The sequence below is a fragment of the Drosophila busckii genome, chromosome 3L (assembly GCF_011750605.1).
Source record: "Drosophila busckii strain San Diego stock center, stock number 13000-0081.31 chromosome 3L, ASM1175060v1, whole genome shotgun sequence".
NCBI lineage: Eukaryota > Metazoa > Arthropoda > Insecta > Diptera > Drosophilidae > Drosophila > Drosophila busckii.
In genome coordinates this window covers 15,302,577-15,320,078 of record NC_046606.1, presented here as the reverse complement: position 1 = coordinate 15,320,078, position 17,502 = coordinate 15,302,577, and the positions used below count along the sequence as shown (strand labels likewise).

Below are 17,502 nucleotides of genomic sequence, written 5' to 3'. Positions count from 1 at the left end.
ATTTTCCGATAAAGAAAACCATCGATGACACTATCGATTGCATTAAGAGGAAAAAACTCACTTAGTTTTTGTTTCAACATTTATTAATATCTCTGAAATTATTTATTAGATAAAGTACGCACGGATATTTTTCAACCATTTTTAACAAAAAGATTGGAAGATATACAATTGAATAAATTGGTAGAGCTGCCAAGCCATCAAATTGTATGAATGACTTTCCATCCCTGGTTGCATTTAAAAGTGTGTCCGTTAAAAGTTCAAATTATTAAGGGCTTAAATTGTTGCTTAAATATTGTTGCTTAAGAAACAACAGCAAGCATTATAGTTTTAAAGTCGCTCAAAATATTTCTGACTAAAAGAATACACAATTTAATTATCAATTTGTTCAAATATAATAATAAATAATTGTATTTAAACGAAAACTTAATATTAAACAAATAAATAATTTAGATTTAAAGCTCAAGTTTACACGCAGGACCCTTTACTTTTGATGGACACCTCTGAAAGTATATAATGTTAAATTGGCTAGTTTGCTTTATACAATCTCCTAAAATGCATATTTACCGATTTTCAAGCAAGAGGAGTAACACTGTAGTTGAGTCTCTCCTGTGTACATGTATCCATCGGAGCCGCACACTATTTCATCATTTTCGTCATAAACATTCGCGCAGATCTTTTCACAATAGGCTTCGGGATCCTGGGCAGCATCTGCGGCTTCCTTAAGCACTACTGCAGACTCTACAAGGGGCTGTTCATGGTCACGCTATAAATAAATTAACGGAAGTGGTTAATAGCAACATATAAAGTTAACTATCTTATCCCAATTTAAAAGACAGTCAGATCATAAAAATAGAAAGTAAACTGGTTAACGTGGTAAATTGGTAATTGACCTGATTCCCACATCAGAATTATTGTTTGCAATTGAAATCGAAAGTTTTTCTATAGTTGAATATACCTTATATGTATATACTTTAGGCTTACCGTATTGTCCTTGGATTCTGGAACAATAACTGGTGAGAGACTCGCGGATATAGTGCTGACAGTGGGCACTGCTTGTGATGTGGCCTGTGTGTGCTTTGGTGTGTCATAGAAATATTTGTGGCCCTTTGGCGCAATCGTATAGCTCGACTTTCCTCTCACAGCATCATGTTCAGTAAATTCAAATCTGAGGGGCGGAGATTCAGTTCTATGCAAGTTTGCGTTCTGCCAAACCTTGGAGTAGCTAACTGCTGGACTCTTGGTGGTTTTAGCTTCCTGTGGTGTAGTGGAGAGAATATGCTTAACTGACTTGTTGCCATCTGATTTGACAACGAAGATGTTTTGTCCTGTTTGATAGCTGCCACGCACAACAGCTGAGTCCGCAGGAGCAGGATCTTGTTGGTAGAAGAGATCGGCAACCCGCAAAGGTTGATTATAAGTTGAGGAGACACTGTTGTCCAACGGCTTTTGACTATTAATTAGCTGCTGTTGTTGTTGCAAGTGCTGTTGATGTTGCTGTTGCAACTGCTGTTGTTGCTGCAACTGTTGCTGTTGTTGCTGCAATTGTTGCTGCTGTTGCTGCAAATGCTGCTGCTGTTGTTGTTGCTGCTGTTGTTGCTGCTGTTGTTGCTGCTGTTGTTGCTGTTGTTGACGCTGCTGTTGGTAGAGTATGCGCTGATCGTGGTCTGCATCCAGCTGCTTGTAGTTGGGTTCGTGTTGAGGCAAAAAATACTCGTTTGTGCTCATGAAGCGCAAATAATCTTCCGCCTCTTTGGATACCTTGAAAGAGGCTTGGGACAATGTCGGTTGATAGACAGCATTCTTAGCCAGGCCTTCAGCCTCTTCGTGCACTGCGTAGCTATTGGACCCCACTGGAGCTTGTTGCTGCTGTTGTTGCTGTTGTTGTGGCGGCACATCGGTGTAACTAGTTAGATATTTGGCAGCCTCCACGGGTATAGCGTACTGTTGTATGGGAGCATAGCCTGGAAACTTCTGCGCGGGCTCAGGTTTCACCGCAAAGTTGCCATTGAAATTCGGCGCTGGCTTAAGGCTTGGTCTGTACTGATTTGGCTGATAGTTGTAATTTTGTGGCTCTTTTTGATGATAAAACTGATTTTTGCCCACATCCAGCACAGGACCATCTTTGGCATGGGCAAAGCGGGCAGCTTGCAAGACGCCATTTTGATTCCAATTTGTAGTGTACTCGCGACGTATGGGTCCTGTTACTGGCCCTGGTGGATACCTGCCACGTGGCAGCGGTGCTCTATAAGGAGCGCGCGGAAAAGGATGATCAGCACGTGCCCTCAAGCCTGGGAATTGCACTTGTATACCGCCTACGCGCCGATTATGCTGTGGCTCATTGAGGAATTGCATTAGGCGTGCTGTGCGAGAGGCTGCCGTTGGCCTCAGCTGTTGCATGCCACAGCAGAGCAGCAGCAGCACTTTGAAAGTAACTGACCACATATTTACACACTAGTCTTCGTATTTGCTTAAACTGAATTGTTTCGCGACGCGCGTGTCTTTCCGCGACGACAGTCGATAAGCATTTAATTGTCCACTTGGCCGCAGCGTTCGGTTCTTCAACTTTTACTTTACTTTTACCCAAAAATGTGTTTAAAAAAATAAATAAATACCAAATTTCTTAAATTTAAGAGCCGCACACACAGTCACGAGTCACAGCTATTGTTTCTTTACGAACTGGTTGTTCGCTAGATTGATCTCTCTATTTGCGGTATCGGTATCTGTATCTTTATCCGAAAGAGAGCTCTGTCTGTCGTCTCTGGGTCAAATGCTGCGACTAGCTTTTAACTATTGACTGCAGATTTATTACAGAACAAAAAGCCAGTAAGCTGGTGCCTTGGTAAGGAAACCGGATTGATCAGCGCGACTTGTCAAGAGAGTTATACATACAATTGAGAAAGATATATAGACAGGAGTTGAGTTGATCATACAAATTATGATTCAAAAAAGTGTATTTATTTTAATAATTATTTTAAATGTTGTAATACTAGTAACTGCAGGTAACAATATTTGAAATATGAAGTATCTTTTAGTCGATCTCATTTAAATTGCATTCTTGTTTCGGCTTATCTCACAGCCACACATCACAATCAGTGTCTTCAAACCAGTTTGAAGATTTCTCTAGCTACCGTACTTACTAAAGCATTTGCTTTGCATCCAACATACATATGTATGTTAACAACTCCAGAGGAAATGCTCTACTCCAAAATATGCCAATTTTCTTAGACAACACAAGCATAAATTAATAAATGGTTATGCCTTCAATGCTTTTAAGCCTCGCAAAACTTAAAGCCAGGGTATGCGATAGTCGAGAACATGTAGCAAAGATTTGTAGGCAGAATTTTCAAAAACTATTTTAATGTGCATTCATTCGAAATATAATAAGCATAGTTAGTTGGAACTTTCACTGTGTTTGTACGGTTTTTTTTTGTGGTTTTGTTTTGTTTTGAGTGTTTCTTTATTTATTGTTATGCAAATGAGATAGCACAGTTAACTATTCATGAAATAATACTGTTACTTCAATGATATTGAGCTGATTAAATAATTAACATGTGACTTTCGGAATTTAAATATTTTGTAGCCAAGACCAATGCTAGTTAAAAAAGAATTTCTTGAGGCATTTCAGCAACCGGAAACTGTTTCATGGATTAACAGAAACTGATGTTAGGACAGGTTAGGTTTTTAAATCACAGGCAATTTTAATTAATATAATATATATTTTAAATGTATATGTATGGATCGCGTTAATAATTATAATGAGTTATCACATATGTACATACAGTTGTATAAATTAATGTTGAATACCTATTTAAATACTACTATCATTATTATTCGAACTTGGTACTTCAACTTCTGTTCTCTTTTCTTCCTCAGGCTTTTGTATGCTACCTCTTTTATTTTCCACAACGATAACAATATTTGTGGTGCGCAGCAAAGGAAAGTCAGCCCTGCTTTTCTACAGATCAAAAAACAATTTATATTATATGTTTAAAATATTTGAAGTATGGCCTGCTTACAGAACTGAGACGACCAAATCGTGTTTGACCATTATCATTGGCATAGCTGGTCTCACGAAAGCTTGAATGATCTCTGGCAAATCCATTATTATTATAATATGCACCAATCTTTTTACCGCAGAGTATCTCTTTGAAAGCTACCCGATAACGGTGTGACATCACATTATAAACAATAGGATTTATTGTGCTAATGTAAAAACATGAATAGAAACTGAAATTTTAAATTTAATTGGAGTAATATATTTACCAAGAGACATAGTACGCAAATCCCGCTATTGAGAAAAGCCATTCATTAACATCCTGGTAAGTATCTTGAGTTTTGGCATATAGAAACCACAGCCTTTGGAAATGAAATGGAAACCAACATACGAAAAATGTTATAACCACGGCGGCTGTGAAAGATAATTGTATTTTTATAAATAAGTATTTAAAAATATTTTTCAAAGCTTACCTAACATGCGTATAACAGCTTTCTTTTTCTTTTGAGAACTGCGTGTGTCCCGTGGATTGTTTCCTGGCTGAACGCCTGTAAATATAATACGTGTCTATATATGTTACATATGAATTCCAAATAAAATTACTACATGCCTAGTTTCTCGTTTGTTCTGGCCCGAATCTGTGCGCCCATGCGACCATAAAATAAGATTATTATAATCATGGGTATGACAAAGAATACACAAAAGGAGATCTCAAACAGTGGATACTTCTCGGGAAACTCGGAATCTATAGAACAGAATGCAGATTCTGGTATGGGTAAACCATCTGCAAAGAGTTTATGTTCCTTAAACAGAATATAAAAAGAACATTCTAAACTTACCAAGAGGATAGTTTAAATATTGTATTTCTGTCTTCACTCCAAATGGTATAGCGCTGATAAAACTTACAACCCAAAGGCCAGTTATAATCTTTAAGGCTCTTGAACAGCCACCTAAGGCGTACAAATGTAGGGGGTGACAGATTGCCAGAAATCGTTCCATAGAGAACGCTACTATTGTAAACACCGATACGTAGGTACAACTAAAATGGACTGGATTGACATAAATATTAATTGGAAATAGACTTTTCTACTCACGCTTCCGATACAAAAGCACGTAGTCTGCAAAATGTCACGCCAAACAAATATGGAAATTGATGCCAATAAAGAAATACTTCGGCAGGTAACCCTAAAAGTGATGACATATTAGAAAATCTGTTGAAAAGATTTTAGAGTATTTAACTCACCTAAGAGCAAATATAGCAAATCAGATACAGCCAAACTAAAGAGATAAAAATTTGTTGCCGAGTGTAAGGCCGAATGTCGAATTATCACCATGCAAACTAAGACATTTCCCAATACACCAGTTATAAATATGCCACCAAATATAATAGTTATCTGTAATATTTGTAATGTTATAATGTCAACTAGTTTAATCAAAATCTCTACCAGTAATGCCTTATGCAACGGTAACGTCTGTGGGCCAAGATTAAATTCAGTAAACTCCATGCGCGTATAATTAAATTGACTAAATTCATCGCTAAAGGCTTCTGTAATTTGGGGTACAGTTGCCATTTGAGTGTTTTACAAATTTACAAACTTAAAACTCGGTATTACAAATTTGCCGTCGGAGTAACTTGCCAGCCTGCCTGCAAAACCGCAATATTCAACTGAATATCTTAGATGACCGCAGATTACTGTGCACACAAAATCATATTCAGATAAGGATGAACGTTTGCAAATATGTGCTATTCTTCTTACTATGCGCCAAGGCGGGTAATTAATCTTTCAAAAACAAACTACACGTATGTGTGTATATACATTCTATTTACAAATTTCAAATTAAAAAATGATAACGCAATTCAAATATATGTAGACCATGCACTCTAATGCTTACATACATATATTGCCAAAAATAGGAAAAGAGTAATTCATTCATTGCAACTATAAGAATTATAAACTAATTCATTTGCAAGTTATTACAGACAATAAGTTAGCAGTGTAAGTAGCTAGAAAAGCAAATAAATTAATTGATTAGATAGTCTCTATCTTAAGCAAATACAAGTAAAATGATAATTTCGGCGGCACGCCTATCTTGTGCTATACACCCCCAAGCTCTATCTTTTTATTTCTATTTTAAATTAAAGGTGTATAGATTTAATCCTAAGATTCTTGTTTTTAATTCTTTGAAGTCGTTTAAGTGTGAAACACCTTCAATAACTTACAAATTAAGATGTTTAATACTTGTAAATACAAATATGACGTATTTTAAACTAAGCGAAGAAACTCCAAAAATAAAACAAATTAAGCCGATTTCAAAAAATATTATAAAATAAAAACATCACAAAAAGTAAGTATACATATAAACACATATTTCGTTTTAATTTTAAATTTTCCCTCGATCACAATTTCCCTCTCGTTCAACAGGGCTGGAAAGCACACACATTTGAAAGATCCCATCAAACCTACATCATGTTGCCAGATAATACTTGCTAATTTGTGAGTTCATTTGGCAAAAGTTTTCTAAAGAGCGTCATTATTTATCTATATTATTTAAATTACCATTTGCGCTTGGCATATTTTCAAATATAGCGATAAGCTGTATACTTTAGCGAACCGTTCACACAATTGTCAATTTTACTCCAAGTAAAAAACATTATATTATTATTTATTATGTAAATATATATTTTATTGTAAATTAAAAATTTTTAAGCATAATCCGGCAATTTTATTTAGAACTTTTTTAGACTTTCTATTTTCTATTTTGATCGATATAGCCATTTTTAGCTATGAAATTCCCGCACCACTAGTGAGTGCATCCAACAATTCAGCCGAGCACGAACATCGGATCTTTCGCTCGCTCTTATGGCAGCGAAAAGTGCGCAGAATTATTATTGCAGATAATACTCGCTAATATGCTGAGTTTTTTAGCATAATACGGTCACCCATTTATTCGAAAGCAACGGGGCGACGTTGGCAACACTGGTTACAGCATTGATTTTCATCCGCGAACTAAAGAAAATCTAAGGAAAAACTGCGGCGTTGGAGTTGGCGACGCGCATAACCGTAACGTCAAGTAGCAATTAGTTTTCAGTGCCAGTGTCCCTTGCATATGAAGTTGATTAAAGTACGATGAAGTGAAAAGCAGTTATAGGCGTAGTTTGGTGCAATTGGATTTATGAGTCATAATAAAGATACACCTACACTACACCCAAAGAGACAAAAACCGACGGCTGCATGACAGCTGTTTTGCAATCAAACTCAGGGAACACACACACATCCATGCATACATATGTATATGTACACATACATAAGTACATAGGTATTTTATACGTACATACATACATATGTACATACATATACATATGCATGTAATTCGAGCACAGGCGCACTGATATATCAATAATAAAAACTTTGAAAGGTTCCCGTGAATTTATAAATATGTTACTTCTCTATATATGTAGATTATAGCTGGCAATCGGTTGTTGGAAATATTGCAAAATTGGACAAACCCTTTGTGACTTTGTACGACAAAGAGAGGTCGTACCTACGAGCAGTGTTCGGAAGGAAAGCACCATCAGCGAAGATGGTACTTCTTCCTGTGCCCAGCAACCTCAAAGGTGAGTCATTATCTTAATTGATGAGAAACTAAGCTGACTATACTTATATTTTTCCAGAAATAACTCAGATATTTCTGGTGAGGTACAAACTGGAGCTAGCCTCCGAAAGCCTGGACAGTGTGAAACTGCGTCGCCAAGAAAAAGCAACAATCCGAACAATAAATTAAAAAGCTCACCGCAGAAAAACAAAAATCACCGCTATAAACAAACAGCACCAGAGCACATCAACAGCAGCAGCAACAGCCTCATCGACACAAAGCTTCAGCTTCATCACAATCAAACGGCACCAGCACAAACAGTAGAACTGTTTGACGATACACAAACAACGCATAGCAAAGGCAGCATCTGGAATCGTTTGCTGCGACATTTTACCGTGACTGGCAGGCCAGTTAATAGCAAAACTAACAAGGAGATTATCGAGCACGAGTCCAGAAATATCAACGAGGACGACAAAGGAAGTGAAACGTCCACTCTTGAGGGACTTGGCCTCGAGGCAACTGAAGCTCTCGCTACGGGACATAATGAAGAAGCAATGGATAGCGCAACGCAGTCGTCAGATGCAGACAAAAGCGCAAAAACTAAAACTAACACTAAAGCCAGTGTAGTGTCCGCGGATCAAAGCAAAGAGATGCCTGCCAAGGCAGCGCCAGCAACGGCTGCGCCAGCGGCTGCAGATAATAAACCAAAAAGAATGGAGACTAGAAAATCATCGTCTGATACGGTGCTTGAGCCCGTCGGGAAGCAGCACTCGGGTTCCGGTTCTGGACCGCAATCCATGAGCGGCTCGTTATCCTACAAAGGCGTACAAAGCAAGACTAGCAAGGGTAGCAAAGGTGCCGACAGATACGCTCATCCCATGCGCTTTGTGCGTAAGAATGTAGAGCAATCCAACCGCAATACCAATCCGTTTGTAGAACTGGAAACAGAGTTTCCACGTGACTATGACGTCAACATTGAGATGCTTTCGCGGGAAGCCGAGCACTTAGAGGAACAATTCCGCACGCCAACTCGTTTGAACACCACAGATACGGCCAGTATTCCGGTGGCCGGTATCATAGATAGCATCATAACGGAGGCATCGCGTACGGTGAAGCCGGAAAAGTCTACCATTGATGTGCCATCCAACAAATCTGCCAACAAACAGACGAGTGGTGTCAAGCGCGTTGGCTTCCAGGTCGAGGAGAAGCGCAACGCCGAGGGTCTGCTCGACGAAAGCCAACCAAAGGGTTTTGCGGAGTTGTCCAAACAGTCCGAGGCTGGCGAAGAGATTAGTGGAGATGGTTCCGCTGTTGGGACACTGACAGAAACGTCTGTGTCGCAGCAACCCTCATCTGCATCCAATGCATCAGCCACATCGTCGGTGACGTCGCTGACGAAAGAGCGCAAGAGTGATGAAGATGATGATCCGGTGGCAATGTCGCCATGCGGGCGCTTCTTTAAGTACGACAAAGAAGTTGGTCGTGGTTCCTTTAAAACCGTTTACCGTGGCCTAGACACGCTAACGGGCGTGCCAGTGGCCTGGTGCGAGCTGCTGGTGAGTGCTGCAGCTTGAACCTTACCAAGTACACTTAATCTATCATTCATTTTGTTTTAGGACAAACAAGTGAAGAAGAGTGAGCGCACCAGATTTCGCGAGGAGGCGGATATGTTGAAAAAATTGCAGCATCCGAACATTGTGCGTTTTTATACGTATTGGGAGTTTCCGATTGGACGCAAAAAGAATATCGTACTAGTCACCGAGCTAATGTTATCTGGTACTTTAAAGTCGTAAGTGCATAAACAAAAGAAAATTGCATTTAATTGTTTACAATTTATTGACGTGAGTGTCTCTTGCTTGAAGGTATTTGAAGCGATTCAAAAAAATTCACCCAAAGGTATTAAAATCATGGTGTCGTCAGATCTTGAAGGGTCTCAACTTCCTGCACACTCGTCAATTTCCTATAATTCATCGTGATTTGAAATGTGATAATATTTTTATAACTGGCACCACTGGTAGCGTTAAAATCGGTGACTTGGGACTGGCAACTCTAAAGAATCGCTCCCATGCTAAATCTGTGATTGGTACACCTGAGTTTATGGCACCCGAGATGTACGAAGAGCACTACGACGAGTCCGTGGACGTCTATGCCTTTGGCATGTGCATGTTGGAGATGGCCATATCCGAATACCCCTATAGCGAGTGTAAGGGCCCCGCCCAGATCTACAAAAAGGTGATATCTGGCATTAAGCCGGCTGCGCTCTCCAAGGTCGAAGATCCCAATGTGCGCGACATCATCGAACGTTGCATTGAGCTCAAAAAGGAGGATCGTCCCAAATGCAACGAGCTACTGGAGTCAGAGTTTTTCGACGAGGACATTGGCATACGCGTCGAGCCCACTGCTGCGGAGCAGTTTCTTTCCGATCCCAGCATCAGCATCATTGAGTTTCGGTTGCGTTTCATGGACCCCAAGAAACGTTCCTCTCGTCATAAAGAGAACGAAGCCATTCAATTTGAATACAATATTCAGCATGATGAATATGAGCAAATTGCACAGGATATGATGAAGGAGAACATAATTTCAGAGGATGACTCTCGCGCTGTTGCACGCCTGCTAAAGGTCCAAGTGGTCTCGCTGCTGAAGGAGCGTGCCCAACGACAAACTCAAATCAAGCTGCAAAACGAAAAGTCGCGCTTGGAAAAGTTAGCACTGCAAAAGCAGCGCGAGAGCTTGCCCACAAATGTTGAGGAAGAGTCTGAAGATGAGTCCGAGGATGAAGAGGATGGCGTCAAATGGAATCAGAGACTGCAGCTCAAGTACGATCTGTTGAACACTGACTCTGAGACAAGCCTGGCCACCTCTACCAACAGCGTAGATCCACAGAATCTGGCCACCAGATCCAACACTTCCATGCAAAACGGCACTTGTCAACAGCCACAGTTGCCGCAGCTAATTACGGGCCAACAGAAGGTGATTGCTCCCGCTGCCATTGCACAAGTGCAACAGCACTCGACTACGGTTCACTATATACAGAATCCGCAGATGGCATCCTACCAAAGTGCCAGTAACGCCATACAAGACATTGCCAATGGCCATGATCAGGTCATCTCGCCTACGGGAAATCAGCAACAGCAGCAGCAGCAACAACAACAACAGCAAGCAGTTCAGCAACAGTCGATGGTGCAGCTACAAGCCCAACAACAAGTGCAGCCGCCCCAATTGTTAGCTCAGCCTGTGGCAGTACCTGTGCAGGTGCAGGTGCAGGTTCCACAGCAGCCGCAACCACAGCAGCAGCAGCCTGCTGTTATTCATGTGATGTCAGCGCCTATGCAACTAGACCAACAACAGCAGCAGCTCCAGCAACAGCAGCAGTTGCCACTTCAGCAACAGTTGCAACAACTTATGCAAGCAAATGTGCCATCAACGGAGCTTATGCAACATCAACAACAACAACAACAGCAGCAGCAACAGCAACAATACTATCAGCAGCAACAAGCCATACATCAGGCGCAAATCTCACAACTATCACAAACCAAGAGTGGGAATAAAATTGCAAAATCATCACCATGCACAACAGCAGCAACAACAACAGCAGCAGCAGTTGCAAGCACAGGCAATGCAGCAGTTGCAACAGCAGCCAATACAACAACAGCAGCAGCAGCAATTGCTACAGCAACAGCACTTACAACAGCTACAGCAACAGCAGCAGTTGCAGCAACAGTTGCAACAACAACAATATATACAGCAGCAGCAACAACAACATCAGCAGCAGCAACAACAATTTCTTCCGCATCAAATGCCAATTGCTACACAAAACACGCAACTTACAATGCAACCACAGGCACTTGTTGCTGGCGCTGCACAAATATTAGCACAACAGCAACAGTTGCAGGGACAACTGTATAATCAAGCGCAGATGGCTCAGCAGCAACAACTTATGCAACCGATTGCTAATGTGATTGATAATCAACAGCAGCAGCAGCAACAACAACAACAAATGCCAACTTATGCAGCTGTTGCCACGCAGATGGCACAGCAATACGTACAGCAGCCAATGCAGCAGCAACAACAGCCAATGCAGCAGCAGCAACAGCCAATGCAGCAGCAACAGCCAATGCAGCAGCAGCAACCGCCAATGCAGCAGCAGCAACCAATACAACAGCAGCAGCAGGCAATGCAACAACAGCCAATGCAGCAGCAGCAAATACCCTTAGAGCAGCAATTGCAGCAACTGTTGCATAGTCAACCGCAAGCTTCGATTGTGCAGCAACAGCCGCAACAACAACAACCACAAATCGAACAACATGCACAGCAACAGCTACCAGGAAAACCCATACAGTCAGCAACAAACGCTGTGCCACAGGAATTGGCCGTAGCACCTGTTTCAGAGGTCCCGGCTACGCTTGCTGGCGACGCACAGGTCCCAACTACATCTACTACGACAGCAACCACAAGTTCTACTGCAGAAGCGGAAAAACAAAAACAACAGCAAGCTGCACGCATGCAAAAGCCACGACGCTCCAATCGCAGTGGCAACGAGCGCATACCAAAGCTGAGCGTCACAAGCGTGGACGAGGGTAGCGTCATAAATTGCCACATGGAGAACAAACTAAAGACAATTACATTCAAATTTGACATTGGCGATGTCAATCCAGTTGAAATCGCTAATAAACTGGTAAGCAAAAGGCGCTTGCTTATTGTTAAGCAAATTCAAATTGACAAGACAAATAAACATTTTACAGATTGCGCAAGATTTACTATCCAATTGCCAAAGTACCGTATTTGTGGAAATGATAAACGATGTTGTGGAGCAAGTTAAACAAAATCCACAACAAATTCCCATACCAACAACCTATCGACGTAATATTGAAAAGGTACTTAACAACAACATAACAAATATATCTATGTTATATGAAGAGAAGAGAAACCAACAACAACAAAAAACAGCAACAATTTTACAAATGAAATTCTGCAAGTTTAAGAGGAAATGCCGCCAGACAACTGACTAACGCTGGTGGCCCCGAAAGTCCAGTTACAGCAATGGATTAACACTTATGCACACACGTTTTACGGATCATCGTTCATAATTTCAATTTCATTATGCATTATTATTGTTTAAATTGTAATTCTGAAGCGAGTCGAAAGTCTCTTTTTATGCAAATTTCTTTAAACATTTTTTGATTGTACTTTGTTGTATATATACTATATCTCTACTACCTATAATAACAACAGGTGCGTCACGCGTCTCTAACTCGACAGCGTTCCACATTTAGAACCCATCAGAGACATAGATCTGTAAGTGTTGCAATGCACTATAAAGGGCTTAACTAAATTTCTTTAAAATAGTTACAAATGAAAATTTTCTTTTTCTTTTAGTTTAAACTACTCTATTAATAATTGTTGATAAAACACACACAACGAGCAGCTTATAACACAAACTTTAATCTACTTTTCAATTGATCTCGCTTGATAGGTGCTTAATTGGCAGAAACTTTTTATATGTATGTTTACATGTGTGTGTTTCAAGAACAATGTGAATATTTATGTTGTACTTATTAATCGTTTGTTTTGCATAAGTTGTAATATACATTATGAGGCAGTCATTTTAAGTGCTCCTATTTTTTATAGTATAATCCCCTCGGAAATCTTTTTGTTTCTATACATATTTGATGCTTAAACACCTGCGTAATTCAAATGAGTTTTCTTTATAACAATCGATCGTTATAACGATCGTAGCTGTAGCTTAAGTAAATCCTTGCAAAATATATATTTTCAACGCAACCATTATTTTAGCGGGATGAAACCGCCACCGACATCACGAAGATGTTTGAGACATCAACGCCAGCTGGAGCGGAGTCTGCAACGGCTGCAGCTGAAAGCGGTGAGGCCAACAACCCAGAAACGTCCAACGTTGGAGAGACACGCCCGCGTGAATCGTCGCTGCAGAGAAGCACAGAGTTTCAAGCAAGCATAGCCACGCCCCCAACAACCACATCGACCATGTCCTCCTCATCGACCACCTCCAGAGATGCGGGCAACAACAGCAACGATGTAACCATTGGCTCCGGCTCAGCCTCTCGCAAGACGAGCACAGCATCGGAGTACACCTCCCTGTCCATTGATCTAATGCCGGACAGCGCCATTACAACCCACAGGCAACGATGCGTTCCAGCCATTAGACGTCACAATGGACAAGCCGCTAAGCGAGCAGAAGGCACGCAGTTTGGCCATAAGCCGTGTGCAAATGCTATTGGAGTCGACACGCAGCGAGGCTAAGCCACGCAGCTTGAACTTACCGCTGAATCGACAGCTGAAACTTGTGGAAGACCTAAAGCATACACGTAGCTTGGACGACCTAAGCAAAGGGAGAGGAACTTACTTTCGATATGCCGGCCTGCAAGACACCCAAGGAAGAAACAAGCGGTGAGCAGGGCACCGCAGCTGCTGATAAAGCCAAGGAGAATGCCATGCAAAGTGCTGGCCAGCCAGCAGGAGGGCCAGCCAACACGCTGGAGCAATTAAAGATCGAATTGGAGAACATAACGCATGCGAATGCCTTGGCCTCCGCTGTAGTGGCGTCGATAAACAATCGCTCCAGCACCTATCAGGCATCTCCAGCCATTTCGACGATGAAGGCGCTGTCCACCTCGCAGCAACAGACGCCAGGGGAGCCCGTGGTTGGTAGCAAACAAGTTCAAATTCAAATTGTTTTGTGTTCGTAAATTGTAGTTTTGCTGGCGCTTTATTTTCAACTGTATTCTTAACTGCTTAATTATTTATTAATATTTATGTTTAATGTATCTAATCAACTGGCAATATTCCTTTTGGCCAACAAGTTTCACTAATGTATGTATATGTTTAAGCAAAATCTTATATTTTTTAATTTCCATATTACGTTTACGGTTTGCATCTACTAAATGTGAATAATTGTAAGATGCGCACTGGTTACGGTAGATTCTTAGCAACAAAAAAAAAAACAAAAAAGAAACGCCCAAATCACTTGGGCTTGCATTAACAAAACAATTCTTTTTTGCTTAAAAGTAGCATATCGTTTGGTAGTAGTTGTTATTGTTAAAGTTGATTGATTTACTAACGCTTTTATTTCGTCTGCCCAAGCCTTAACTACTGTGCTTTTGTGTTGCCTTACCTTCTAACCGAACACTCATATGTAAGCTGTCGTTATAAACTGAGTCTTATGTTTGCAGATGAGCAAGTCGAATAATACAGGCTCGGTTGCCTCGCTTGGACAGAATACACCCACGGCTGCATTGAATTCAGCACGCGGATCCTCAGTATACAATTCGCGACGCACATCGATTGACAACAGCATGGGCTCTGATATGCAAATGCCACCGGCTGCCAACATTAACATTAGTTCCGAGGGCGCAGTAGATGCTGTCGGTGCCGAGAGGAAGCTGACAAAGCAGGAGAGCCTGGACAAAGTGTCGAATGCCTCAAATGTTAGCGAGTCTCGAAATCCTAGCAATGGTGCGCTCAATCAAAGCTCCATAGCTGATCTAGAGAAAAAACTGGCTGCCCTACGCAATGCGGACAATGCAGATGAAGTAAGTCTGCCAACTAATGAAAAAATACTCAATCGATATTTTATTAAATTACTTACGCTTTCGCAGACGCCAGCACCAGCAACAGCGCCAGTTGCAACCTTGACACCAGCCAAGCCATCAGAGGAAGCACTGGCCGCTTCAAATGCGCGCAAGATTTCTCGCTTTAGTGTTAGTCGCGTGCAGGAACAAAAGACTTCCACTGATGAAGCAGCGCAGCAACAACAACAACAACAGCAACAGCTGCAGCAGCAGCAACAACCGTTAAAGATTGATTTAAATTTAGCAGCCATTGCTGCTGGCCAGGCACATGGCTACAATCCCAATGCCGTTGCAAACGGCAGCATGGTTAATACGCCAACTGAGCACGTAAACTCACCAATACAAAATGTGCCATTGGCCATAAATGGCATTCAATTGATTTATCAGCAGCAGCAGCAACCAGGTGTGGTGTCCCAAACACAAGTGTTGCCAAACGGAGTTGGTCTACAAATGCAGCAGCAACACTTGCAGACAAACATGCCACAAGCACAGCGTATGCAGCCAGCGCAGCTTATCAATGCTGTTCAGCAGCAGCAGCAGAGCCAACAGACATGTGTCAGCTATGCCCGAAGGCGCTACATGGCTGTCACAGCAGCAGCAACAGACAGCCTTGCCAGCATTCTTAACATGTTCAAGATTTTTGGCAACGCACTGCCACGATATCTCCGCCAGCGCCTTCGCTACAGCCAGATCTGTCGCCCAGCAGCAACAGCCACAACAACAGTATATGCAGGCACAGCCAAATCAAATGCATCAGCTGTCGCCACTGGTAATGGGAGTTGGCATGGCTCAGCCTCTACAGCAGCAGCAGCAGCAGCAACATCAAATGGCTGGCATGCCACAAATGACGGCTTCACACCAGCTAATGCAACAGCAGCAACAACAGCAGCAGACACTGCAAATGCAGACGTTGCTGCAACAGCAGCAACAACAACAACAGCAGCAGCAGCAATCACAAGCTATGTACAACCAGCAGCATCAGCAAAACTACCAAGCAGCCACAGCCGGCCAACTGTTGCAACAAGCGCCAGCAATAGTCACACAGCAACCCATGCAACATGTGCTGCAGCCGCTCTTTAATCCAGGTGCTAATGATGGTGCGTATATACTCCTATTGATTTTAGGAGCTTTACATTAAATTTTTAATTTACAGTAACCGAGGAGCCCGTCTCACTGGCTGCCACACATCCACATCTGCTGCCCAGCGATATACAATCGGTAAGCTTTCATTAACATTACGCTCGAAACTGCATACACAAACATCATCTATTAACAGGACATCAAGCATAATCTAGACTCGTTAGTCAATCAATTATGCAACACACGCTTGGGCACAAACCAGCATCAACGCTTATTGCTGCTGCGTCAGCGACAGCTTATTGAAGAGGACGAGCTGCGCTTAAAGCACTATGTGGAGTACGAAAAGTTCCAAAAGGCGCTGCGTCAATGTAATTCAGATCAATGTTACGACAATGTGTTTTGTTCTCTAACAAGTCTAATTTTCTTGCAGCTCTTAGCACAAATGCTCCAGCTGCGACTGCATACTATTCACCAGCTCCTGCTCCAGTGTCGGTTCCAGCCAACTTGCCAGCTCCTGTTCAGGCGCCAGCACCAACAGCCGTTGCGGTAGCAGCACCTCCACCACAACAACAACAACAAACACAGCCACAACCACAACAGCAAGCGCAGCCGCAACCACAGGTTGCATCGACAGCTACATCAAATGCAACGTCCGCAGGCTCTACAGCAAACACATAGGAAATATTTATGTAGAGCTATCATAGCATACCCCGCACTCTATCATGACAAGTCATAAGCATTGCTACCCAAATTGTTCGTCAACTGTATTGAGCTGAGACGCGTTCGATATGAAGAATATATGGTTCTACAGTTAGTTATTAAGTGCAAGGTTGCCGAATATTACCAGGGGAAAAAATTGTCTGTAAATATGTAGTCACACAATCACATACCGTTTTTAGTTGATTTGCCATTGTTTCGCTTATTGTTTTACTTTTGTTTTTTTTTTCTAATATATTTTTCTTCTATTCTGTAAACGCAATGCTATTTCCTCTCATTTGTTTATAAATCAATTATAAAGTTATGAATTTTAAGTAAGCAAATTGTATATTTTATTATCGCTAACGTGTAAATAAATATTTCAATAATGTCATAATCCACGCCTACATCAGCATAATACATACATATACATATTATTGCATATTATTATATACATAATATACTACTTATATTTTAAACCTTCAGTGATTTATGTTTCTTTTGCGTAGTTGCAAAACAAATAAACTTTTATTG

At 41.4% G+C, this 17,502-nt stretch overlaps 3 protein-coding genes across 4 annotated transcripts; 1 reads left to right on the top strand and 2 right to left on the bottom strand.

Annotated features, from left to right (window-relative positions):
* Positions 1-465: 465 nt before the first annotated feature.
* Positions 466-2,442, bottom strand: LOC108598179 (myb-like protein AA). Its single transcript, XM_017984795.2, has 4 exons — positions 1,523-2,442; positions 982-1,450; positions 565-763; positions 466-500 (listed from the first exon to the last, which is right to left on the bottom strand). The coding sequence occupies exons 1-4, from the start codon at positions 2,440-2,442 to the stop codon at positions 466-468; spliced, it is 1,623 nt and encodes a 540-aa protein (XP_017840284.2).
* A 1,301-nt stretch (positions 2,443-3,743) lies between these two features.
* LOC108598955 (neuropeptides capa receptor) lies at positions 3,744-5,651 on the bottom strand. 2 transcript variants are annotated; one of them, XM_017985726.2, is made up of 9 exons: positions 5,440-5,651; positions 5,238-5,388; positions 5,089-5,179; positions 4,834-5,033; positions 4,605-4,778; positions 4,468-4,542; positions 4,264-4,408; positions 4,017-4,203; positions 3,744-3,955 (listed from the first exon to the last, which is right to left on the bottom strand). In XM_017985726.2, the coding sequence occupies exons 1-9, from the start codon at positions 5,563-5,565 to the stop codon at positions 3,809-3,811; spliced, it is 1,296 nt and encodes a 431-aa protein (XP_017841215.2). In that variant the 5' UTR covers positions 5,566-5,651; the 3' UTR covers positions 3,744-3,808. The 2 variants fall into 2 exon arrangements, with proteins under 2 accessions (XP_017841215.2, XP_033149511.1); XM_033293620.1 differs by lacking the exon at positions 5,238-5,388.
* Positions 5,652-8,123: 2,472 nt separating this feature from the next.
* Positions 8,124-17,437, top strand: LOC108598178. The gene is given in 15 exon segments (XM_033293706.1): positions 8,124-9,144; positions 9,205-9,377; positions 9,451-11,101; positions 11,166-12,263; positions 12,331-12,462; positions 12,821-12,883; positions 13,382-13,735; positions 13,737-13,952; positions 13,954-14,265; positions 14,794-15,153; positions 15,220-15,777; positions 16,124-16,289; positions 16,346-16,410; positions 16,469-16,640; positions 16,703-17,437. Coding segments are annotated over 15 exon segments (6,570 nt in total). The 5' UTR covers positions 8,124-8,142; the 3' UTR covers positions 16,951-17,437.
* Positions 17,438-17,502: the final 65 nt, after the last annotated feature.